Below are 26,285 nucleotides of genomic sequence, written 5' to 3'. Positions count from 1 at the left end.
TCATTAATGAGTGGTGGCGCTTTTCCTTTCTTGCGATGACAATGTGCGCGAAACAAAGACGTTTCTGCAGCGTGGCGGTTAAGTAGACCATCACAATATGTCGCTACCGTCGTTCCTGCTACCCTACACGTCTCTGGCGTTCCGTTATTCCGTAGACTGCAATTAGTACGCCCGAAAACACGTGCTCATCTGGTGACGTTAAGTCCATATGCTAGGGCGCTCCATCCTGGCTCTTGCGAAGACTTGCCTGCAAGTTGGAATGTTGCCGCCAAGCCTGAGCGTTACTATTAACGCGAAAGCATCGGCTAGTTGGTTAAGCGTGACGCTCTTACTTCATTTATGTGTAACCCAGAGAGTTTACACACAAAAAAACACACTGTCTTGCATTTTTTTCTTTCCTCTTTTGGCTCAAAACGTGGGCAACGCACTTTGGGTAACTGCCGACAACGTCTTTACCCATCATATGATGAAGCGACATGTAGGCTACGTACAGTTCTTGCATAATTCAGGTTAACCACTGCAGCGACCGCCGTGCAAGAATGTTAAGGCGAAGAGGAAACTTATGAATCTTTATTTGGTCACGTGTTCATAGACTGTCTTCATACTCGTACTTAAAACATTTGTGCTTACGTACGTACCAAGCATCAATCAGCAGGGATCACAGCGACTTTAAATTCTCTGCAGGGCCGGGGTCTTGATCGACAGCTTTCAGAGTACCAGCTGGTGCGCACTAATTGGCTAATCTAGCGGAAGCGTTCGTGAAGAAATGATTGGCATGCATCCCTTCAGCGTTGCTTTCACGTCACATATACTTATTCGGGCGCGCGTTGATAAGATGACCACCACTGTATAGCGAGGCTCCGAGCTGGACTTTTGCTCACGGACGACTGAAGGTGTCTCCGAAGGTGATTTATTGATCAAGTATATACGGCTGCAACCTTGTGCATACGTAATACGCGCGTATACTATATGCGTACCGCACACGGGCAGCGCGCCGGACCAGGTTCCGTTGTCGAGGCACTGGCGCGTGCTCTGGCCGAGCAGGTTGAAGCTCGAGTCGCACGTGTAGGAGACGGTCTGGCCCTTTTCGTACGAGTCCCGGATCAGGCTGATGCGGCCGTACGCTGGCCTGCCCGGGAAACCGCAATGCTGCTGCTGTTGCTGCGTTCCTACGAAAACAAAAAACAAAACAAAGAAACACATAAAACAACTGTGGGTGAGCGACAAGAGCGTGGAACACAAGAGCAGACGGCACCACAAATACATTTAAGGCAGAAAGCTGGGCTAGTCGGTGGTTATTCGTATAAGGGGACATTGCACTAGCGCGTAAAAAATGACACGGACAGGAACACAAAAAAAAAAAAGAAAAAAAGGCACATCGAACGCTATAGCTAGCGTTCGGTGCGTCCTTTTTCATGTTCCTGTCCGTGTCATTTTTTACGCGCTAGTGCCATGTCCCCTTATACCACAAGTACATTGCGCAATGGACGTCCTGGCCATGCACCTGGAGCCTCTGCAATGACCTGTCGGTCTGTGATCGACAGCTTGACCTCCATGCCGCGGTGAAAGCGGGGGAAAGTCGTTATCTCGTTTGTTCTTGTCTCTTTGCTTCCTTAATCACGCTTATTTAAAGGACACAGTCACTTGCTTGCGTGCCACATCTGAGAACATATTAGGAGCCATTAGGTTGAGCCATTACGCTATATTAAATTCGAATAGATTGCATCGACTCTTGTAAGGTGTACGTGGACCCCACAAGTCTTACACAAAATGTAGCGCCGCCACAAAGGCGGCCGTTAAACGATGGAGATCGCGACGAGGTGAAAATCAACATACAAAGAGGTTGGCTCGGAAGGAGCGTGATCAGGCACGCCCGTGTTGTTATAACTATATGTAACTAGTAACGTGACGACCGTGTCTCACGGTCCCAGTAGATAAGCGTTTGAAGCACACAAGTAGGGACCGAAGTGATCGTAAGAATCATGCGGCATCACGATCTCGCCGTGCTGTACACTGACGCAGAAACTTGGAGGTAAATTGGGGGTGCGGGGTGGGCGAGGTTCTCGCTCTCGCGCGACCGCACAACATTGACACGGCGCCTGATATGGGTGCAAGCCACGCCTCGTAATTTTGCGCGAGGTCGTTCTGCACTGCAACGGTTAGGCAGCGACGTCGAGTCGCGTTTAACCACGGCCGATATGTGTGTGTACAGTCGGGCAAATTGCTAAAACGCGTTCGACTCAACCTTCGGTGAATTGCACAGGTCGTGTTACTATATGCGCGTGACTTCGCTGTGTGAGACGATGACGTGCGAGCTGCACGCAGTGGCGGTAAAAAAAAGTCTGCAACGTGTCTTTCGTGCACGAAAACTCCTCCACTGGTCTGCAGTTCTGCTAAAAAACGGGAGTGGCGCTCAAGTCCCCGGGTTCGATTCCCAATTCAATGGAGCCACATTTCCGCGAGGTCGTCGGAACGCGAAACGCACTCCCGTCACTGCGATTTCGCCGCGCGTTATGTAAGTCCAAGTACGTAAAATTGGTTAAGGCTTGGGGTGTTCGAACACAAGAATTGACGAACCGATTTGAATACCGAATACTTTTTCATTTTCAAACAAATTGAAATGTAAAGGTAGCGTGGAATCCGATTGACTAAAAGAAAAGAAAGAAAACGATGAAGGCTTATTTGTATTGTCTTATGGATGTATAATCCCGTCAACTGAGGAGCTCGTAAGTCAGAAACAAGTGAAAAATGATGGTAACAATGGTAATGCCAGTAACAAAACAAGTCAACAGGACATTTCCAGATGTTGAATTAACAAGGTGCAATACTGCGCAGCCCAACACATTATTTGAAGGGTGGAAAAATGATGAAAATATAAAAAATTACCCTGCACAAGTTGCGAAAGAAATTTCTAAGCGGCCTAATTAGTGTGCGGCATCCTTATTGAATGACTGGAGATTTATATTATACGCATGAAATGGCCAGAGTATACAGATCACGGATTACCAGCGCGACCAGTGGGCAGCATTATGACCTCGCTTTAGTTTTCGCCGACTAAGCTTGCACGCGGGCGCGTGTACTGTGTTCGTCAAAAATTACGAAAGCTGCGAGCGACCGACCCACGCCGTGGCCCGACCTGACATTCGGGCCAATCCTATTGCAGTTCTGTAGATACTCCGGTTGATTGTTCCAAAGCAATATACATTGCAACAGACAGTGCTCAATTCTCTCTCTCCTGATCTCAGGGACAACAGTACGTAGCGCGTTAGCCCAGCAGCAGAATCCACACCACTCACACCACTCACTCGATCCGTTTCCGCGCGCCTATAGTTGCTCCGAAACTTTCGACAAAGGCAACATCGTTTCTGATCACATCAACATCCTGCCATAGCTCTTGCGTATCGAGACCGGAGAGAAATTCGACGCGGTCGTTGCACTGTGACAGATCAGCGAGCCCATCACCACCGTAGTTCGTTCACAACGCTGCACGGTCCCTCGACCGTGCGCGCTACTTTGATGCCTCTCGAAACGTGTATAGGCGTAACCTCGTATGCGTCCTTGTCATCGCAGCTTTTCCAACCTCGCTCCACCACACTCCACCGGTGGCCGGGCGACACAATCGACCCGCATCAATAGCGCGCGCTCAACAAACAAGAATCCAATTCAAACGTGCTCGGTAGATCGTAGCTTAAATCAATTGTGGACGCGCGTGCAGTGTCCATTGCTTTTTCAGTAAGTAGCCCGAAGACGTGGTCCATTGTGACTGGTCGTAAATTGCTTCAGATTGTGAAAGGGTGCCTGAGTGCCTCTCGCGCGCTGCGACTCGAGGAGGGTGCATTGTCGGATGAGGAATCCCCCCCTCCCTCCGCCGTGCAGTGCGCACGCATCATTCTTGGCTCGTGGCTGGTTGTGCACCGAGGTCGTGCGGCGCGCACAGCTGATACGCTCGCGCGCCCCCAAGTCAAGGACGCCGCCTCATTTCGCTCGACGCGGCGGAGAAGCACACGATGAGCAATGTAGGCATTCGTCGTGGGCACCTCGGTGCGCCGCTGATGTAGCGGCGGCGCTTTGAAGCAGCCGTGTAAGGTAACTCCGTGCGCGGTCCTCACTCGCTCGCTCACTTCTCTCGCTGGCTCACTTCGCTCACTTCACTTCACGCCCTCACTCACTCACTCACTCACTCACTCACTCACTCACTCACTCACTCACTCACTCACTCACTCACTCACTCACTCACTCACTCACCCACTCACTCACTCACTCACTCACTCACTCACTCACTCACTCACTCACTCACTCACTTCACGCCCTCACTTGCTCACATTACTCGCTCACATCATTCGCTCGCTCACTTCATTCACTCGCTTACACCACTCACTCGATCGCTTTACCGTCTCACTTACACACTTGCTCAGTTCGGTCACTCAATCGCTCACTTCCCTCGCTGACTCACTTAAGCGCACATTGTCCAGTGTTCCGTGGTTTGTTCCCACTGCGTTGCGAGAAGAGGAAGGTCGTGCAGGTCAACTAGTTCATCAGGCATCGACCAACGTAACCGAACACTGTTTTTCAGAACCTCTTCCGTCGTCGCGTTCACGATTAAAGAGCATTTAATTCAAGCGCGCTTGTTTTTCTCCCACGTTCCGTAGCCGCTCTGCATGAAGCCCCTTAAACTTCTAAGCTTTAAGGCGCTCTGCAGGGACGCCATGCAGCGGCGCCGGGCGACAGTGAGTGCATCACCCCCGCGCCGTCCACAGGAGAACAACGATATCAGAACGAGCGCTGTCGCAAACGGCGCGTTCAGGGCACTGCACTGTAAAGGAAGTTCCCTCGCACTACCCTGCACGCGCACCAACGTATACAACAGCAAGCAACCACGCCGATGATGTCAAGGGCCACCCGCTCGGCCTAGATTCCACGCACGTCCGTCCTTACACGTGGGGCGAGAAAGTCAGCAGCGAGGCGAGCGAGCGTCGAGGGGGCATATGTCTGGAGAGAACAATGCTCGTGCCGCTTGCTGCTGCTGCGGAGGCTTCAGCTGCAGCATCCGTGGTATCGCCGGTTGCGTTGCGCTCTCCCCCGCCGTTCCGTGCTTGTTTTTATGCGGCGTTTACGCCGTATACTCCCGCCTTGACAACTCGCTTCCATCTCACGCCTTCGAAGACCAGACGTACGGGGCAGTGGCCGAAATTACCGAAGAATTTCGTTCCTATATAAGCGCCGTTCCCAAACGGCTGGTCACTTTCGCTATAGTGCTATTCTGGCTATTGCGATCAGATGATAGCCGTCTGTGCTTGTTTGTGTCGCTTCTCTTCGTCCTTGCGTAGTTCGCACTCATTTTTGAAATGGCTTAGCATTTAGCAAAATTAGTTTTAGGAGACATTCTAACATAAACTAACCTGTATCGCCTAGTCCGAAGGGAACCGGGGTGAAGCCCGCGAACAGTGTTCCCGTTAATCGACCACTTGACGGACGGTAAGTCATATTGGATGCGGTTTGTTGCTGTTCTTTTTTTCTATATATTCGGGAGAACGTTGTGAAGAAGTTGAAGGGGGAGCCAAAATTACTTTGTTATATCCGTTACTTCGTTATATTAATTTTGCGTGTACTGCAATATCAATTTCTATGGTGAATTTTGCTTACTTCGTTATATTCAGTTTCGTTATAACCAGGTTTGACTGTACGTCATACTCATGCTGCGTTCGGAGATCGAGCTCTTTAGCGACGCTGCCTTTCACGTTCCAACTAGGTCCGCTTCGTTTCCAAATGTTTTGTTGCTTGCTATCTACAGGTACTACTGCAGCTGCAGGCGTGTCTTCCGTGTTCAAGCCAAGAGCGGCGCTAACTGCGCAATTAAAGCACTGCTGCGCGGTTAGACTTTATAGTTAGGTGTTTGCGCTGATTTACCGTCCTGACCTAGAATTCTGGGCGCTTCACGCACGCACGCGCGCGCGCGCGCGCGGCAGGAGAGAACGAACGTTAAAGCTTGGTTAAGTCGGTTAAGTCGCGAAACACGACGAAGTGCAGAGCTGGGACGACGTCATGTGCCACGTGAACGGACGAGCATACACGGAGAGAGGGGAACAACCGCGTCCAAGCGCGCATCGTCGGCCGCGCCATGTTCGACGCTGCATGCTGCTTGCAGCAACAGGGCTTTGCGTTAGACAAAGCACGGCTCGCGCATGCGCGCTAAGGACCGGAAGACGCAATTAGGGCGAGCCAAGCACCACCGGCGGTGCCCTCTAAGGGCGCACGGCGTTGTCGTTCGTCGTCGTCGTCGTCAGAAGAAGCTTCGTTTTTTTTGTCTTCTTCTCCGTGCGTGTCGGAGGCCACACGCACTCGCAGACGATGCGGTCCAGTGGCGGCAGCAAGAGCACTAGAGAAATGAAAGCAGCAGCAGCCAGTGGAAGAAGAAGCACCTCTGTGCCCCCCTCCCGCGCGCGCACTGAATGAAGCAACGTCGCTGCGAGCGGGCGAGCTCGTTGTGCGGTGGGGAGCTGACGGAGGTAGGTGGGGGGACGGGCCGGCGTTACGCTGGCATCTGACCCCGGAAAACAATGAAGGTCGCGTCGTCGGCAGCGATCCGTGTTGGTGTCTCTCCTCTCTTCGCGGCGATTGGCGGCGTCGCCGCGCGACGCCGGAGAGCCACCAATCTCTCGCCTCTTTCGCGGCTCTGAAGAGAAGGGTCAGCGACCCTGGCAGCGCGTCTGTCGCTGAAATAGTCCAGCGCGGCTTAAGAGACAAAAAGAGAGACGAACAAGCACCACGCCATACCTTGTTCAAGTTCCGTGCTTCGGACTCTATTTTTTTTTCTTTTGCATTTCTTTAGTAGGCGATCTTAACGAAACAAAGAAACAACCCCACGTTCATGCGTTGTTAAGACGGGGCGGAAACGTGGCGATTAAAGAAGCAGTCACCGGGAAGTGTTTGTATATTCATCTTGGCAAACAACTTAAATGGAGTCGCAGGCGCGTTCGGTGCTGAACTCTCCTCGCGCGATGGCGAGAAAATGACCATCCACAAACGGTTCCATGTTTCTTCTTTCTTTTTAATGGGGCAGCACACACGCACAAGGTAATTGATAAAAGAAACGTGTGGCCAATTTTAGGCGTCGTTCCCTGAAAATGGGCACAGAAGCTCCCTGCCTGAGATAGATAAATAGATGAACAATCTCAAGGTTTGCTGAGGGTTCATTGCGTCGCGGTTGTCTTCCATGGATAAGTTCATGTCGACGCATTTGTGCCGCTGCCTTGTTCTGAGGGCAGCCTGAGTAGGAGGCGGCATGGTTCCTTGCACAGTTCACATGTTAGGCTGATGAAGTGACTTGCACTCGTAGTGGTCATGATCTTCTGGGCAGATCTTGCATCGACGTGTGATGCGGCAGTTTTTCGCGATGTGCCCAAATCGCTGACATAGAATTGGCCGTGCGGAAACCCCCGAATGTGATTGTGGATCTGTAGATGAAGATATACATCACTTCCTTCTACATTGCCCGCATCACGACACACCAAGACGCCGACTTAAATCAACCCTAATTACATTAGACCGCAGACCTTGACCTTGAAGTTTTAAGAAACCTTTAGGTCCTTGGCCAACAACGGACTTGCAGAAGAGCGCTTTTAAAAACTTTTCTCGATGACAGCGGTTTTGTTGGCCGTTATTAACGCTTTTAATGTTCCTTTCATTTCAATGTCGCTGTATATATGTGTTTGTTTGTGGATTATGTTATGTTCACTGTTCTCTTGTGGCTATATGTGATGATGCATTTACACGATGTATGCACCTCCCACTGAATAGACAGTATTCTTTAGGCATAGTCGTTAAGTTACTACGCAATTCTGATGTCGGCGAGTCGACTTTTGTGGTTGTTTTCCTCTCCACTTGTGGCTCCATTGCAGGGCAGGATTGGCCAAGACTCCACTAATAATGGCCTATTCATCTTCGTACATCAAGCGTGTCCGACTTCTATGTGACCTATCCCCCTCTTTGAGTGCGTGCCATAGCTGATGGTCATTGCAGTGATCATCATCATCATATGGGGCCAGTGGTCCTTATATATGCGTGTTATATATGCTGTGTTAGTCAATTGAAACTGAAGGGTCACTTTTGCAGCGGGTGAATATGTGATGCCTCCATGTAGCGTCACCTGAAAGTCAACTGGAAAGCGATTTCCGCAGAGCAATGGTGTTAAGAAATCATAAAGTGTCATGCCGACGTCACCCAATGGAAGATCAGTTGAATTTAATTGGTTGGTGTGTCAACTTCTTGCCGATTACTAATGTACCGAGTGCATGTCCAATCCTTTGTCGCTCCTCAAAGGTACATTGTCGTATAATATTATGCTAAGTTCTTCGTGACAATATTCACTGCCCTACTGTCAACGTATTTCTATCTCTTTTTGTTAAGCAGTCAAGCGATCTCGACAGCCTTTTTATGTTAAATTGGTCCATATGAAAACCACCTGGTGAGTTTGCGAGATGTCAGACTTCCCACAATTTACTCGTCGTATCATGCTATCGCGTTGAATACAGCACGCTTTCCATCTGAACTCACTCTTTTATTCACTAGATCCCTATCACGATAACCTTTGTAAAGTTGCACTTGTGATACACTGGTATTTATGTTTTGATTAGTGCGTTTCCGGTCTATAGCATCGATCGGAGTGGAACATACGGGAGTTAATTTGTAGGTTACTGCACTGGAGGGGAGGAGGGGCAGAGGTTGGGCTACACGTTCTTTAATTAAGCGTCACGCTTGACGCTGTCGTCACTTATAAATTTCTCACATAACTTATGTCTTACTTGGTGTAACCTTTCTTTGAGCCTTACGAAAATAACCAGAGCGTGAAAAACACGTCCTGATTTAACATTATGTACAGCAACAGCACGATTGTCAACTTTCGTCTTGTCTAAACAGCGCAAAAGGAGGCAACCAGCCCGATCTCATACCCTACTGCTGTTAACTTTGAATTTGCAGATGTGCGCCGTTACAATGCCTATAACGTGACGACAGCGTAATTCGCGGCTGTGTTAATGAATAAATAAATAAATAAATAAATAAATAAATAAATAAATAAATAAATAAAACCAACACTTGCGACACGCCGCACAAATGTGCACCATCTTATTGGGTGCTGGCAAACTGCGGGGCCATAACAGCAACCTCTAGGTACCAGAATCAGAAGAGAAAAAAAAAAGGCCCTGGCAAGATTTTATAGGTAATAACCGTTAACGATTCATTGCGAGGATTACAAGGTCTTCTCGATTACCATGTCACACTTATCGCGATAGCGCATTTGTGTATATTTTTGACGTAGGAGACACTACACTATATAGAGAAATGGCGGGTAGCCGACTTCGGAGCTGCTCCAGCCTTCACCCTGGGAAATGATAAACAAGGGTTTACTTTCCTGACAAGTTCACCAACTGCGTTTACCTCTCAGGATTTACTTCACAAACGACTGAACTCTTCTTTTATTTTGATGCGCATAACATCCAACGACGTCACAGAAGCAACAGCAAAACAAACAAGCGGTCCAATAAGGGCGCAGGTCTGCTATATATAAATGGATTGGAAAGCAGAATGAATACGAAAAAAAAAAGGACAGCTACTATACAGCGATCAACTGGAAGGGACAACAAAAGGGACCACGGATGAAAGGAAACAAGACGATCGCTGTATAGCCCGCATCAAACCCAGCGGAGCGTAAGGCGCAGAACAAATAATGCCTTCCTCGAGGCGCCGCGCAAGAACAACGGACCTATCGCATCGAGCGCCGTACCCTTTAGACAATGAAGAGGCCCTGGCGCGAGCCCCAAATAACCGCATTCCGGGCGTACGTACAGGCGTTGTGGCCCTGGCATGGTCGTATAGACAGAGCGCACGGGGCCCCCGCAATTAGAGGCGAGGCTTAATCGAGAGACCGTTGGTCGCGGTCGCCGCACACCATTCACTCGGAAGGCTGAGAGTCATTCAGCCCGGACCCATCCGAACACGAAGAGAAGCGAGCGTTACCACTGACCCGAAACTATTATACTGCGGGGTGTTCAAAGGACGACGAGTCCCCGTAGTCGAGACACAGGGAGAAGACGGCTGCACCCTGATAAAGGAACCTGCTGGTTGGCTTTGCTTGCCAGAAGCCGACTCTGGCTTTCCGCTCTCTGCTGCGATGCGGGAAAGGGTGAGTCGTCCGTGCAGACGACAGTGCCTTGGCTTATCTGTATGCGGCGCTGAATCGCTATATATGCAGAGTATGGTATATTCGTGGCCCGTCTGAATGGCCGTACGCCTTCAGAACCCGAGTGTCACGTGTGTGGCAGGTATAGACCTCTATGCGCGCGCGGGAACTTTCTCGTGGGTCGTTGGTCAAGAACTGACGGCGACTCGGGATCTCAATGCCTGCCAGGCGGACGCGGACGGCGTAACGGTTAAATACGTTCGACTGGGCCGCGCATACACGACGAGGCTGCGCGACGGCTGCTGACCTCGTTCGGTCGGTCCATTGTGAATGGTCAAGTTCAGGCGAGGCTATGGGAGACGGAGTCGAGGGGTGCTATATACGTATCAAAATGGTACGAGGGGAGGGGGGAGACGTGAGTCGTGTATGCTGTGGCAGCGAGGATGGTCGCTTTTAATCCGCCGTCACGCGTAGACGGTGCGCTTTTGTTGGCCCTATGTTGCTTCGCGGTGACGGCTCTGTGTCGCTCATCTGCAGTTTTGGCTGCGCGGTTATACTCTGCTTCGGACCATACGATTAAAGATTTTACAAAGATGGCGCCTACGGAGCTCTTTTCCTCACTCGGAATGATGGTTTCTTTATTATAGCTGGCGCCCGTCACCACAGTCATCATGTCGCCGGTATCGTGAGTCGCTAAACGCTATGTGATCAAACTTCGAAGTCTCACAAACGCTATTGTGTAAGCCATATCTGTACTTAACCTGCGCTTCTTGGTAACAGTTTAAGAGAGCAAGCGAACGCACTCACATACGTTGCACGTAATGAACGTCCCTTTTCACGCTCGTTTTTTTCTTGGGTGTTTTTGTGTATGAGTGCCACGTTATGTTAGCTCGCTTTCTTGCGCTCTTAAGGTGTTATTAAGACGACTTACCAACTAGCCCAGCAACAAGTTCTAGGTTATGAAGCTCTTGTATATTCGGGTGCAGTTTCTTACAAACAAGATACCATAAGCTTCGATTCTTGTTTTTTTTTTTTACCATAACGTTAGCGTTCGAAATGCCGTTACTGCAGCCAGACTTCAACGTTACACCACGTAAAGGTTGAATACTTATTCTTTCTGATTATTGTTTTACCCTCGCGACGCCAAAAGCGCGTCTTATCGGAAGGATGCAGCCCGTTTTCCCGAACGGGCGTGCGAGACGACATCGAATCGACGTCCTCGCCGCGTCTGCCGAGGGATCCGGAAGCTTTGCATTAGAAAAAAAAAAAAAAACAAAAAAAAAAAACGCGTGTGCCAACAAGAGAGAATCGGAGCCGTGACGCACTGCGCGCAATTCGCGGAGGCTCGCGTACGCGTCCAACTGCAGGCGCGCATTCTAATCGGGCACTGCGCAGAGGAAGCGGTGCTAAATTTAAAACCGTCCCGCTTCCTATTCTTCTTGCTTTTTTTTTTCTCTCCGTCCTTTCTTTCCGACGCTTCATTTTTCTACGTAACCCTATCCTTCTGCTCGTCAATAAAGCACGGGGAGCGCTTCTCCACTCCATCTGTGTGGCTGTCGCCCAATCGTTCAGCGGACGGAGAGTGGCCGCCGCAACTCGTTTAAAATGAGGAGGAGCAGGATGAGAGAGAGAGAGCTGTGTGATAAGCCGGTGTTGGGTAATTACTGGGCTTCGAGTGGCGGCGCGGCATTGGCAGCAACGACGGGAGCTGATTACTTGTGGTGGCGCCCCCCCCCCCCCCCCAACGACGGGAGTCTTTTTTTTTTTCCGACATCTTTTTCTTTCTTTTTTGTTTTTTGGCGGGGGAGCCATACACAGCGCCGGTGACCTGGCGAGGGCCGGCCCATATTGAGCGTGAGCGACGGCGACCCCCTACAGTGAGGTGAAGTACACACTAAAAAAAGTTTACACCCTTTGGGGTGTATATCTGCCACACAACGGTAATCCTCATCTGCCTTGCTTGCTTTTCCTTTATTTAAAACGCCGCACCCGCTACTTTCCTGTCGGCAATGCTATATGTCATGCTGATAACGCGCATGCCGTTCGTTATTGGGAAGTACCGGGCTCGCAGTGTTAAAGAAAGGGAATCCGGACAAGACCAATGACGTTTCTTGCGTGGCAAGATACGATTCAAAGGGTGTAAACTTTTAATACGAAAGACGCTGGCGGCTGTCCCGAGTTGCGCGGCGTAGGACGCCACTTCAGGGGCCACATACGCGAGAAATTGATTTTTTTTTTGCCATATTGCAGCTCTACACTCTTAGGCAAAGTTATACCCTTTGGCTTGCCCCTTCTGCCACACAACAATAATCGTTATCTGCCTTGATGCGTTTCCTTTCTTTAACGCTGCGAGCCCGGAACTTTCCAGTAACGAACGGCACGCGCGTTATCAGAAGGGGCACTCTAAAGGGTGTAAACTGTTCTATGCTGATAATGCGCATGCCGTTCGTTACTGGAAAGTACCGGGCTCGCAGCGTTAAAGAAAGGAAACGCATCAAGGCAGATAACGATTATTGTTGTGTGGCAGAAGGGGCAAGCCAAAGGGTGTAACTTTGCCTAAGAGTGTACAGACGCGTGAGGCGCGATCGCGCCGGCGGCGGCATATTGCTGTTTTGGTATTGACGGCGCATGCGCGTTTCCGCGCGCGATTAGAGCGCCGACGGTTTTTCCAATCGCTCTCGCCTCGTATACGCCATTCGACGTGCGACACTTGTAGAACACCGCTGCTGCTGCACTCTAAAAAAAAGTTTGCACCACTTGGGGCGTATATGTGCCACACAACTGTAATCGTCATCTGCCTCGATGCGTTTCCTTTCTTTAACGCTGCGAGCCCGGTACTTCCCAGTAACGAACGGCATGCGCGTTATCAGCATGAGTTAGCATTTCCGACAGGAAAGTAGCGCGCGCGACGTTTTCAAGAAAGGAAACGCATCAAGGCAGATGACGATTGTCGTTGTGTGGCAGAAGGGGCACTCCAAAGGGTGTAAGCTCTTCTTAGAGTGTAGCGTCGTGAGACGCCTGGTATCTCTGCAAGGGCGCTGTTCCTGCTCCACATCAGCATGTTTGCCTTGCGCACTGCCTCACCCCACGTCGCCCCCGCGCATTGCTATAGAACAAAGTGTGAGGAGTTCTAGCGCAAAGCTAAAGCTCGCTGCGAATGCTTAGACTTCGGGCGGAACTGTCTTTTTAAAGACAAAAAAAATATTTGATTTATTCGTGGAAGGTACACATTGCCATCTTTGCCACTGAATACAACGCTGCATTCAGTCTGAATGAAGTGCGCATGTGATGGCGTGCGTTCGTACTTGCCAAGAAAATTCGCATCTGTAGATGATGTAAATGCATTTGTCCACTGCTCTCTCGGTGCTCTCCTTCAAACTGATACGCAAGGAATATGGAAAAAGGATTTCAACCAGAGGGGACACTCGGCGAAAACTGGCAACAGGAAATACGTCACGCCAGTATTAATGTCGACAGTTTGCTGCCGCGAGCACCGGAAAAAAGAAAGTGAAATGAAATTAAAATACATTTTTTTAGATTCTTTCCCGGCAAAACTAAGAACATCTGCATATCAATTAAGTTATACTTTGCGACTTACATTTCTAGCGTCACCTAGCGACAGCCCAATGACGCGCCAGATGCACGCGTCATGCGCCAGACACGCCGCCGAAGCTGGCAAGGCCGGCAGCGCATGTGAGAGTTGGTCTGTTCGCAGACCCACCTGCATGCCTATTTTTGTTATTTTTTTATTTATCCTGGTTTTTTGGGTTCCCATCGTATTCTTGCGTTCTTTCTGCACTTCGACACGGCACCACTGCACTATTGAACTATGGAAAGGTGAGAAATTTTGTTTGGCAATCTGCGACGCATTTCGAGCAATTAGGCTCATATGGCGCGGAACCTAGACTTGTGACGGAGTTAGCGAAAAACAGCTCAGCCGTCCTGGCGCAGCTAACTTGAGTTAATGACTCGTACTGGGAGATGTTTGCGACGCTTTCAGCGAGTCCCGCATTATTGTAACTAAAATATTTGGGCGCGCTCGCCGCGCCTGGTGTTGCGACGCAGTTAGCGAAAAGCAGCCCGGCCGTGCGAAGCAGTTTAGCATGTAAAAAAAAAAAAAGAACCTTACTGGGACAAGTTCTTGACGCTTTCTCTGGCATCGAGCATTATTGTAATTTGTTACTTTTAAGGATACCTTTGAGGCACGCTCGCTGCGCCTGGCGTTGTGGAGTAGTTAGCGAAAAGCACATCATATTGACCGCTAATAAAGACTAGGAGAGGAGAGGAAAACACAAAACGACGACCGCCAGTGTCGTCATTTTGTGTCCTCCTCCCACGACCTCGTCTTTATTAGCGGTCAATATGATATTCGGTATAACCGCCAACCAGTCCAAACTCAAGTTCTGTAGCGGAAAGCAGCTCGGCCGTGTGAAGCAGTTTTTTTTTTTTTTTAGCGTGTATACTGAATTTTACTGGGACAAGTTCATGACGCTTTCTCTGACCCCCAACATTATTGCAATTAATTTCGTTAGTTTTTGGGATACTTTTCGAGGCACCCTCGCCGCGCCTGTCGTGACGCTGCGAAAAGCGAGCCGGTCGTGGTGAGTTATTTTGGCGTGTGCTGAATTTTAGTGGGACTGGCTTGTGGCACTTTTTATGGCCCCCCCAATCAACATAAACCTTCTTTCGGTACTCACGCTCGTCGAAAACGCGACGAGCGATTGCCAGGAGTGATAACACGGGAGTGTTGCTTGCGCCGGCAGAACGCGCAAAATATAACGCCGCCGAGCTCAAACAACCAGGAACTTGTAAATCAAGAATTCAGTCTTCTGAACGACTGAAAACAGTTTTCGCGCCTACGCATTTGTCTTGAGTGCGAGTGTAAGGAATTCTGCGAGCTTCCACCGTGGTCTGGTTGAGAGACTGTCTTGTGTATACGTAGCGTACTATCGCGTCGGTTGAAGCCAAGTTATTTTGGAAACGCGCAGTCGCCCGTGTATTTGTGCTCTTAAAGTGCAGGAAATGATGCCAGGGAATGGGGGAATGCTTGGATATCAGACGTTTTCTTCATATATTAAGACATTGTTTGGAATGAGTCGGGTATTTTCTACGCCGTGTATGTAAAAGCGAATTATTTTTGTTTGTAATGCCACCCATTAACCACTTTCGCACGTTTCGCCTCTATACGCATTATTCCTATATGGTGCTAATACCAAAATGTCGCATGCTTGTAATTTTTTTTTCTTTTTTCAGCTGACGTCGTCCAGTGGAGCTTCGTACGGAAACTATATGCTGCTTACCTGATGCCACAACGTTGCATGGACGCACAAAAAGCCAGGAACGAGCATTTATATAGAGCAAAATAAACATTTCCTTATTTCACAAAGCGTCTTGCGCCATCTTTGTGAAATTGCACGTGGCACATATTCAATGGAGGCTTGTGAAGGTCGTTCGCAATCATTTTTATTTAATAATAAAACGATTCCCTACCAAGAGCGCCCGTGGTTGAGCAGTAGAGCTAGGCGAAAAAAAGGCAGCGCCTATCAGCGTAGCCGGCGTAACGCGTTTTAGCTAACGTTCAAAACGCGCGCTCCCGAAACCGAAACCGGAAGTGTGGTTCAGGTGTTAATGTTGGTGGCTTGGTGCGCTGCGAGTAGTTCGGCCGCTGGCTACCATAGGAGTGTGCGCTCTTCTGGAATCCTTTCTCTGTGCGCATGATGGCAATAACTTGCATAGAAACATTGCATTGGCACGCTTTCGGATTATTGTTACAAATGGGCAATTAAGGCAGTTCTCAGCCTGGGAATCAATCAACAGGCTCGGGTTTGAGGCTTCCCTTATTCACCCGCTGTTAACTCGTTTTTTGCAAACGCGCGTAACTTCTTGAACATTATACGCCGTAAGCGGCCGACATGATGCCTAAAGCAGACATCTGTTAGCGGAACATTTGCATGTTCGCATTCAATCCACATTTAGACCGGTGTTGAGCCCTTGAAAGCTGACGAAGCCTGGGCCCTAAGCTTGGAAAACTTTGCAGTAAAATGCTGCGCCTATCAGTCGGGTGGCTGCGTTATGGCTAACGAGCCAATTTTACGGCTCCCGCATTCTAATCGTTTCGGCAGTCGTATACGTGCGAATTATGAAACGAAGGAATTCGATTTCATGGTATGTTTCGCGAGCAACAACCTAAAACAAGTTAAGCCGCTGTTTTTTTTTTTTATTTTCAGCCGTGTGTACAGAACTCCGGAACGAGCTTCACCAGGGCAAACTCGCTTTTGATCTGTCGTTCTCGGTGCCGACAGCAACGAGTGCCTTCTCTCGAAGAAAGCTGGGAAAGAAGAAAGCGAAGAAATAAATAACCTCATGTCTGATCGATCTTTCACGCACCGGAACACATGTGGACAGGGATAGAGGCATATCGGTTATCGCTATCGACCGGCTATCGACTCCACCATCGCGCCGATTCGCACGCTTGGGAGTTGTTATAACAACAAAAGGGATACAGGAAAAAAAAAAAGGTTTTTTTTTTTTACTGTCCCGCTCACTCTCCTTCTAACGATTTTAGGCAGACCTATCACCCATCTCTCAATATCGCACGTCGAGAACGGAAGAGACAGAGTAAACGCGTGTACGAACCGTTATTTGGAGGTTGGGCAAACAGAGAGGGCGGGTTTTCTTCAATTTCGATAAACGGAGAGAGATCTGAGAATCGCAATGGCAACTCCATGGTCTCGGAGTTTTTTGCGCGCTTTCTTTTTACTTGCCTCCGTTTCGCAATCTCTCGCCTGCAGTCCTGCTTTCTTGCACTGACATAAGGAAACGCGCGAAACAAGAAACACAAAACCAAGGAAAAGAAATAAGCGAGCGTTTTCCAGCCGGCGTGAAATGACGTCCTTGCGAAAAACTGCCAAGACTGGGAGCTCGGCCTCGTTCGTTTTCTCTGAGCTGTGCCAGAACTTCGTTTTCAGTTTTCGTCTTCTTCTTCTTCTTTTTTTTGTCTGGCATTTCTTGTTCCATTTTTCGAAGCTCTGCTTTCACCAGAAGCTTCGAAATTCGGAGGAGTATGTAGTTCTGCGATCCTTTCTCTTGAGAGGTCATATCAGTTTTCGCTTCTCACTGCGGAATGAGAAAGCGGCGGCGCTTCTGTGTATGAAATATGTAAACGCGTGCTTGTTAAAATGAAGAGAGAAAGTGCCGGGGGAACAGAAATAAAATAAATATTTCGAAACAAACTGTTCCTGTTTGGTTCCCGGTCGCCGTCGGCGTCTTTCGAAATCTTGGCGGATTTTCGGGACCTCTAGGACACCCGTCGGTGTTTTACGGCGCTTGACGCTGAAATCGGGAAAGCATTTGATTGCACGCTTTCGGCGTCTTGAAACGCGGAGCAACTCAGATGTCTGGACGCGAGAAATTAATTTGTGTTAAAGAAAGATCGGTCAACTTATCCGGCAGGAGTCATGAAATGTGAAGTATACGTTGAGCGCGAGATTAGGCCAATCAAGGTTGATGTTGACAGAATAGAGTTTTATATTAGGGGACGCAAGCGGTTTGCGTACGCAAGAAGTAGGGGCTACGGTACTGGGCATGCCCAGACCCATGTCTGTGTCTGCGCATGTGCAGTACCGTCGCCCCTAGTTCTTGCATACGCAAGCCGGTTGCGTCCATAACCTAAACCTCTCCAGTAGGTCATGTCTACAGTGCGTTGAAGAAAGGGGAATCGCAAATAAATAAGAAAGGATGAGAAAGGCTAACTTTCCCGATATATGTGCTGCTGTCCAGCTTACGCCTCCAAGGCAATTGTCATGTTAGAGTACAGTTGCTATGGTTACGGCGTTAAGCAGTCGCCATGTTTCGTCCACGCGGAAAGCGCGTGCTTCCGTCAAAGTTTAACCTTCTTTAGCTCCCTCTCAAAAAAGGAGCGTAGAGTTCCATTGATCACGAAGGTGCGCTAGTGAACGACTACGCGAGCACAGCTATCGTGCGCGTGCCAAGTATTTTCAATACGCGCCATTCCTAAATGTGCGCGCACTACATGATGCCGTGCGTCGTTGCTATCGGTAATTGAACTTAAGCCCCCCCCCCCCTCCCCCGGCGTTAGGCATTGGACTGCTGAGCTCGAGGTAGCGGGTTCGATCCCCACTGCAGCCGTCGCATTTGAAAAAAAAATCAAGAAAAAAAACGACCGTCTACTCAGGTGCGTTAAAGACCGCACGTGGTGAAAATTAATCCGGATTCCGCCCACAGCAGCGTGCCTCATAATCAGATTGTGGTTGTGGCACGTAAAACAAGAGAATTTGATTATTTATTTTTAATCGAGCTTTAGACATCGTTATCACCTAGAATCTGCCTCTCCGAAGAAATATCGGATGGTTAGAGATTAACGGAATCTCACGAAGAAAATTGTTACGTCGTACCGACCGGGTGCTGCTAACAAAATTGAGAGTCACTTATGTATCCTTACGTGATCCGAATGCGAAAGCATGATTACTTTTGTAATTAAGTGGTTGCGTCCGTGATACCTGACGTCATACATTATCACGAGTCCTTTACAACTCTAGCTTAATAAACCTTAATCCACCTTGCTCTAATTTAAAGCAATCTTAATACACTTTACTCCACAATAAGTCACCTTACTCTAACTTGTTCGAACTATAATTCACTTCACTTCACTCTAACTCACCTTAATTCATTTAAATTCACTTTGATTCACACTAATTACCCATAATTACTACTAATTAACGTTGTTATACCATTTAAATTCTTCTGCATTACTACTGACGTCATACAAGACGCTGATGACGTCACTGGTGATGATGATCTTTGGTACCACTGCTTGATCACGCAGGATTTTCCGCCTCGTGGGACCATATATAATGCTTTCGCCTTAAAAAAAAAAAAAAGAACCGTTTCTTCTACGTTGATGTCCCGACCATCCCTGCTCACGCCATTTATCTGATGTCAGTGCGCACCGGTGATAGAAAATGTCGCATTAATACTGCACGGATCGAGGTGGGCGTAAACTCGACGCCGAGATCGGTGCGGTGGTTCACCGGGCACACGCCGCAGCGTCTGTCGCACGCTCGATCCACTCTCGTGCGAGGTGCATAACGTGTGGAGCGGCGATGACAAGCAGCTGCAGCAGCGGGACGCGTCGCCGCGGCAAGAACGGGTTCCCGAGCTGTTGATTCTCTCTCTCCGTACGCGACGGCGAAGCAAACACACGCAGCTCGGGGTGCGGCCGCCCCCGGCCGCTAAAGCATGCGACCGGGAGGTGACGACACACACGCGTTCTGACAGGACGAGCCCATTTCACCTCTTGCATTCACACTATATAGCGAGGCCTCGCTGACTGTCGGGTATACGCCATGTTCACTGAGGACGATAACGAAAACAAGAAAAACGTAGAAAAAAAATTAAAGGCGATGAGCGCATTAGGGTATCCTGCAACAAATTAACTAACGGAAACTGTGGCTCTGTGTTTGTGGGCGCTGAAGCTGTACTGGTTCAGCTCGCACGGTAATGATGTGCATTATATATATATATATATATATATATATATATATATATATATACAGTAGATTAGACCGAACTTCGTCTCCCGGGCTGCAAACGGCTTTGCGACTTTGGGAATTGATCATTTCCATTAAGATATTTCGTTACAAATGCAACGGTTCGCAATGACTACGCATGCGCGCGGACATTTTCTTGCCTTGATGTGTTTAGACAATGATTGCTTGTAAATTTAGAAACACAAAGCCTTACAAAAAATAACGGCACGCGATCGTTTGAAGACACAAGCGCGAAAACTATAGGCAAGTCCGTGCACAGCCCATGGGTACACCGACTCTCCCCGTCATAGTTGAACGATCTCAGCGCCACTCCGCTGTTCCCTCTAGTAATTTTTAGTAGGACCCTCGATCTCTATGCCTTTGCGAGCACACTGTAAGAAACGCCCTTCCCTTGCACCTCTCCTCGCTTCCATCCCGTCGCCGCACGCATTCTGCGCTGCGGGGCTGAGTCATGCCTTTGTCACGTCGACGCGCTAGCGTCTTTCAAGGATACGCGCAGACGAGGCGCTTCTCCCGCCGTCTGCAAAGCTGAGCGGGTGGCTGTTTGCGCGGCTGGTCGGTGTTGCTTAACACGATGATACAATAGCTTGGAAGCGGGGCGTTAGTTGTGGTAACGCCGTTAGTTGACGTAGCGCCGCGGCATAACGCAAGAAAACCTGCGACGAAGCGCAGGAGGCCCGATAAGGTGGAGTTTAGAACTGATTGCGACTGGCGACGTCGGAGAAATTCAAATTTTGTTGGCTCAGAGACGACCGCCGCGCAAGAAGAAGGATAAAAGAAAAAGTGAAAAAGAAATTCGACGCAACAATGCCGGCATTCGTGAACTAAACTGGTTGCCAAGATAAGCGCCGTGGTTAATTCACCCGACTCACTGTAGTTTCTGTCCTTGTACTCCTTGAATTGAAGTGGGACAAATTAAAGTAGGTTATTATTCTTGGCAGCGGCTTCTTGAAGCAATCGATGACGCAGTTATGCCTACTGGAATGAATTTTGCCAGTGCAGACTACGAAGCGCCGATCAGTGTTAAACGCGGTTACCTGCCATCGAAGAGCTCTATGCGAGGCGTTCTGTAATACGCTCGATATGCTATGTTCATGATGCACACAGAGAGAGAGACAGGAATCAAATGCAGAGAAGTTAAACAGAGTAACCCTATGGTGGGCTACTCCGTAGAAGCTTCGTGTATATATCCACAAATATATCTGCGTAACAGGGCGCTTGTTATTCATCTGGACATGCCGCAGTGTGTGATTGTTTTCGACTTGACACACGTGCTTAATTGACTTGCCCGAATAGTCTCGGAGCCATTGACGATACGATCGTCGCTGTACTGACCTAGCCGTTCGTGCCAATCGGCACGAACGGCTAGGTTAGGTCAGAACGGCTGGGCTATAGTTCTGGCGGCTATCCTTTTTGGTGTCGACGGTCATCCGTTTAGCCCACGAGGCTCCAGAAGATAGCTTTTTATCTCTCAGAGTGAAGAAATGTGAAATGGAACGTTACGTTAGATGATTAACTGACCAATCGATACGCTTTATGTTGCGGACTTGCCGTTCAATCACAGCCAAACGACGCGCTCCTCCGTGTAAATTTTCAAACAGAAGACGCGCCCGCTGTGCAGCTCGTATGCTTTTGCATATACGTGCAAAGGGTCGGATAGTGGGAAATGTCTGTGCAGGAGCGTAGGTGTGACTCATCGGGGCAGGCCGCAGGCACGTGCTGCCTCTTGGCACGTGTGTTTGACTCAGCCGTGCCGCCGTGAATCGAGGCTTATTTCTCCAAGTCTGTCACCTTTAAAGCCACACATTTACACTTACTACACTTTTATTTTCTTATGTCCTACTGCGGTGTCACAATCGTCCGTATTGCCCTTGGCGCGTGGTTTGTGGAGTACGCGTTATATGAGGACGTGTTGCTTCGCTGTTTGCATAACCGTGCTTACCCTTATACTGGTTTATAGAGCTTCGCAATACCTGACCTTGGCCGAGCACACTGCCGCGTCGGCGATTGTCCTGGAGCGTAAGGATTTGCATACAGCTGCGATAAGGAGCGCGTGTGTGGGGCGGGGGCGGGCAGGGGGGGGGGGGAGCAGGGTGCGGGCACGAAGCCGAAGCTTGATCGAAAATCCAGCCCCACCAGAATGAGCCTCCTCCCCGAAAAGTACGAATGTGTATAAGCACAGCATTGAATTCAGACCCGTTCTTGCCGAGCCGAACACCATTCGACCTGATTCCGTGAAGTATAACACGAAGGGCTTTCGAAACTGGTTAAGATAGGTCGCCTTGTCGGGAGAGGTGCCAAGCTATCGACGGCACTAAAAAAGAGGCGATCATGAGAGCAACCTACCTTTATTTCGGTATATATCTGCCTCTTTATAACAAACCGAGTTCGATATCTCTGGTGATGGCTGTACAGTAAACAGGAAAAAAAAAAAAGACTCTGCCGACAAATCTGGGCAGGGGCACTTTCGATTTTCTCGTCGCATGTTTTAGTAATGCAAAAAAAAAAAGAAAGTCGAGAACAACAACAAAGAATAAACGATGGAAAAGGAAAGTAGGTCAGGTTTAGGCTGGTTTCTCTAGGTCTGGAATAAGTACGCAAGATACACTTTAGATCAAGGGCGATAGCGAGTTGCTAGTTTGGCTTCGCTGTTATAGTTTACTGAGCTTCGCTCGGCTCGTAACCCGAAGGAACCGATCTCGAACTATCACGTGCGCTCCCTAGCGGCTGCAGAGGACAAAATAAATATCCCACGCTCTCTTTCCTCGGTCTGTTTGCCAGGCCGAACCCGCCAGTAGCAGCGAAAACAACCCGCTATATATATATATATATATATATATATATATATATATATATATATATATATATATATATATGCTGATTGTCTTGCCATCGAATTTGTTTTGTGTGCTTTCGTGGAGGCGTCTTGAATCTCCAAAGCCTCGCTTGCGCTTAAGGTGACGTCTTCCACGCACAAAGAACGACGACTAATCGTGATCACGCGCTCAGCGCCCCGTCCGGAGATCGCACCGATCTCTCAACTTTTGCCTTCGACGACGCCGAACCAGGAAGAGACGCAGAGCGCTTCCAGAAACGATAAGGCGGGGATTGTACGGGTTATCGTCTTTCATCGCCAGGAGAACAAAACTCGTTCGGGCGGGCGGGTTCGTTCGGTATTAATCCATTCGGCGCACGATTGATTTCGACTATATGAGACAGATCGTCGCCGAGGGTCACGAACAAAGTCCAGGCACGTCGGCGAGATATGGGAGACGCGTGCTTGCAAGATGCGGGATCGCTGCTTTGCTTGCCTTCTCAGCGTTGCGGTAGCGTTTGTCGCGATGCATCGGGAGCTCGGAATGAGAAGTGGGGCGTATAGAAGTTGGCGGATGGCTGAAATGATAAGGCGAGAGAGTGTGCGCGCTCTGTGAATCTGAAGTGCGAGTTAAGAAAGTTTTGCTCGACCTGGGAGCATATAAGACGAAAACGGGCGCGACTGTTCCAGTCCCAGCGGGAAGACACGTTTTGGCTATAGTTGGTGCTTGTCAAAGGACGTGATGTAGAACGTATATAGGACGAATGATATAGACACACATATTGACTTCATTTTGGTTGGGTCGTCGTGCTATATTGTTCTTTATCCCAGACCGGAAGCCCGTCATTCATGATCTCAGTGTATAAATAAATAAATAAATAAATAAATAGGAGAGAGAGAGAGAGAGAGAGAGAGAGAAAGAAAGAGAGAGACTAAAGAGAAATTATTCAGGCAACTTTTCAAACGTAAGGAACCTGAGCGATGCTACAAGGTAAACAGAACATGTATGATGGTGAAGCCTTGATTATCAGTGGCACTTTTTTACAAATCCTGATGAAGACTGGTTCACCGGCCGAAGCGTTAGTAAAACAAGAGTATTTTGTTTTTGTTAAACATGTGAGTATTTCTTTCATGATTGCTCCTCCGAGTTCCGCGCACACTCTTAATCGACTATATATATATGCTCATCACCCCACTTACACCGACTCTCATGTTTTTTGTTTGATGCTACAAATCTTACTGCCCACTGTAATGCCACTCTACACAGGGCTACTTGAAAAGGCAAGCAAAGGCTACCTTTCGGAGAATTAGAATTGATGCCGTCATGGTTGCAAATTAATTACGACAAAGACTGTTCAGCTTCTGGTCGTATCGTACAGGATTCAATTAAATGGCTGCCAGTTCATCATTTGTTCGCCGCTGTCCCGACAGCCGAGATGGCTGGAACTGGTGGCCGAACTGAGACACCAGAACGCGACACTCCCAAACAGCTCGAGGTTGAAGTCATAGTAACCGACTCCCAAAAAGCGTGCCGCAACTTTGCCAGCGGCAGAATTCGCACCACTACGCTCACGATCATTAATCAAAAGCCGCCAACGAAATCAGTCATGATCATCTGGGCGCCAGCTCAACACGGCATTCCTGGCAACGAGGCCGCCAACCACGTGGCTCGAGATTTGACCCACCGAGCCGACGCCGAGGAATCTGAACCCGAACGCATGCACCCTCTAGTCTCGTCCCGAGACATCACACAACACCACAAGCTAACCCGCAGAACATATGCACCCCCACACAAGTCACTACCTAGGGAGCAGGAGCGATTCCTCCGAGCTCTACAGGTTAATACATTCCCCCACCCAACCAGAAATCACCTCATAGCCTCTACGTAATGCCGCTTCTGCGCAGAGCCCGGGTCCCTCAGGCACATAGTAGGGGGTTGCAGAGCGGCACCATTAAATCCTCCGAACCCTTACCCCACCAACGAGCTTTGGGAGAGAGCCTTGGCCAGCTCCGACCTCGAGGATCAGCAACGACTGATTGCGAGGGCCCAGGACGCGGCCCGAGCTCAAGGCATTCTGGGATGACACCTCTACAAAGCTGCATTTACCTAATAGAAATGTTTATTCTCTCTCTCTCTCTCTCTCGCGACGCAGTCAATGAAAAAACTTGGTCCCCTCGGCATATCACTCGTAACTGACCGCTTACTCAGAAGTCGTAAATTAAAGATTGATAGTCACTTTAGCATACGCCAAAGAGGGTTTGATTTGAAGGCCTAGCTGCGCGCTCAAGAGGCATTCATTAAATTACCTGACATGTTCCTTAAACAATTAATTAAATTATGGTGTTTCACGTGCCGAAACCACGATCTGATTATGAGACACCCCGTTGTGGGGTACTCCGGAATAATTCGGACTATCTGGGCTTCTTTAACGTCCACTTAAAGCTAAGTACACGAGTTTTTTCGCATTCCACCCTCATCGAAATACAGCCACCGCGGCCGGGATTTGATCCCGCGGCTTCGTGCTCAGCAGCCCACCCGTAGCCACTAAGCAACCACGGTCTCATTCGAACGCGTTGTTACTTCTTATTACTTGTTTTCTCCCACCAGAGGTGGTGGGTTCGAGTGCCTTAATTGACGCTACCTTAGTTAACTGTGCCTTGATTAGCTTCGTGCTGATTAACACCAAAGGTCGAGGGTGCAACTCCTAACAAAGTTCGTGGGCACGAGTCCCTTAATTAACTCTACATTACTTAACTGTGCATAATTTAACTTCACCTTAACACCAAAGGTCGTGCCTTCGACTCCCACGTAAGCTCGAGGGTTCGACTCCCGCCGAAGGTCGTGGGTTCGAGTGCCTGAATTAGTTCTATCGTAATTTGCCCTTTTTTTTTTTGCATGATGAGCGGCATCGGAGCCAGCTGTTGAAGCAGACGACGACGAACGCGCTAGCAGTGGCACGAGCGCGTGTCTGCGCGAGGCGACCTCGAATGACTTTCTGCGCTGCGCGGTGCGTTTTCCAGACCGTCAGGGGGTACGAGCCACTTAAGGCTCTCGCCTTAAAAAGGAAAATCACAGCCGTGCGACAGCCTCGAGGCTCTTCACTTCCTCGAGGCTCTTCGCCCCTCTCAAGGCATCAAATTTCGTGTGAGCGTGCGAGCACTCATTAGGCAGCGGCTGACCACGCTCGCATACACTCAGTACGTGCTGCCGTCTGCGTGCGTTGTAAAAGGAGCGAAGTCTAGACTTTCGCAGCGACGATCTTGCTTTATTTCACGTTAGCAGTGCTTCGTTGTCTATTGTTGTTATCTTTGTTAACTATTATCTTCTTCTGGGTCTCTATTATCCCCTACCTTTTTCCTGATTTCTGTCTGCAGCAAAAGAGGAGGCGTCGTCTGCAGTAGTGGTCTCGTAGAGGCAGTTGGCCAGATCACATATGCTCCTCCTTACATTTTTGTTTGTTTGTTTGCAAACTAAGCGAGCACTAATATAATGGACACACAGGCACGTGACGAAGTGTCTGCACACACTCATTTTCTGTGGGCTGGCGCTGCGTTTCTCGAAGCAGCCTCCGCACGTTCCCACGCCGCGGCCCTCGGGCGACCAGCTGGCGAGGCCCAATGCTTGTGCAGCAGCTATGCATCCCGCTTCGTCGCTTGCTTATAGCGGTCGACCTCGACGGAAGGGGGGTGCTTATCGCTCGCCTAATCGTCTCAGTACGCCCCG

The 26,285-nt window shown here is 49.1% G+C and overlaps 1 protein-coding gene across 1 annotated transcript in view; it reads right to left on the bottom strand.

Annotated features, from left to right (window-relative positions):
- The window catches only part of LOC142557154 (complement receptor type 2-like), a 134,724-nt gene that overhangs the window by 35,848 nt on the left and 72,591 nt on the right, over positions 1-26,285 (bottom strand). Inside the window, exon 2 of the mRNA XM_075668810.1 lies at positions 978-1,169. Coding sequence (XP_075524925.1) covers positions 978-1,169 — 192 coding nt within the window. The remainder of the gene's footprint in view (positions 1-977; positions 1,170-26,285) is intronic.

The sequence above is a fragment of the Dermacentor variabilis genome, chromosome 9 (genome assembly GCF_050947875.1).
Source record: "Dermacentor variabilis isolate Ectoservices chromosome 9, ASM5094787v1, whole genome shotgun sequence".
Lineage (NCBI taxonomy): Eukaryota > Metazoa > Arthropoda > Arachnida > Ixodida > Ixodidae > Dermacentor > Dermacentor variabilis.
This window is presented reverse-complemented; position numbering and strand designations above follow the sequence as displayed.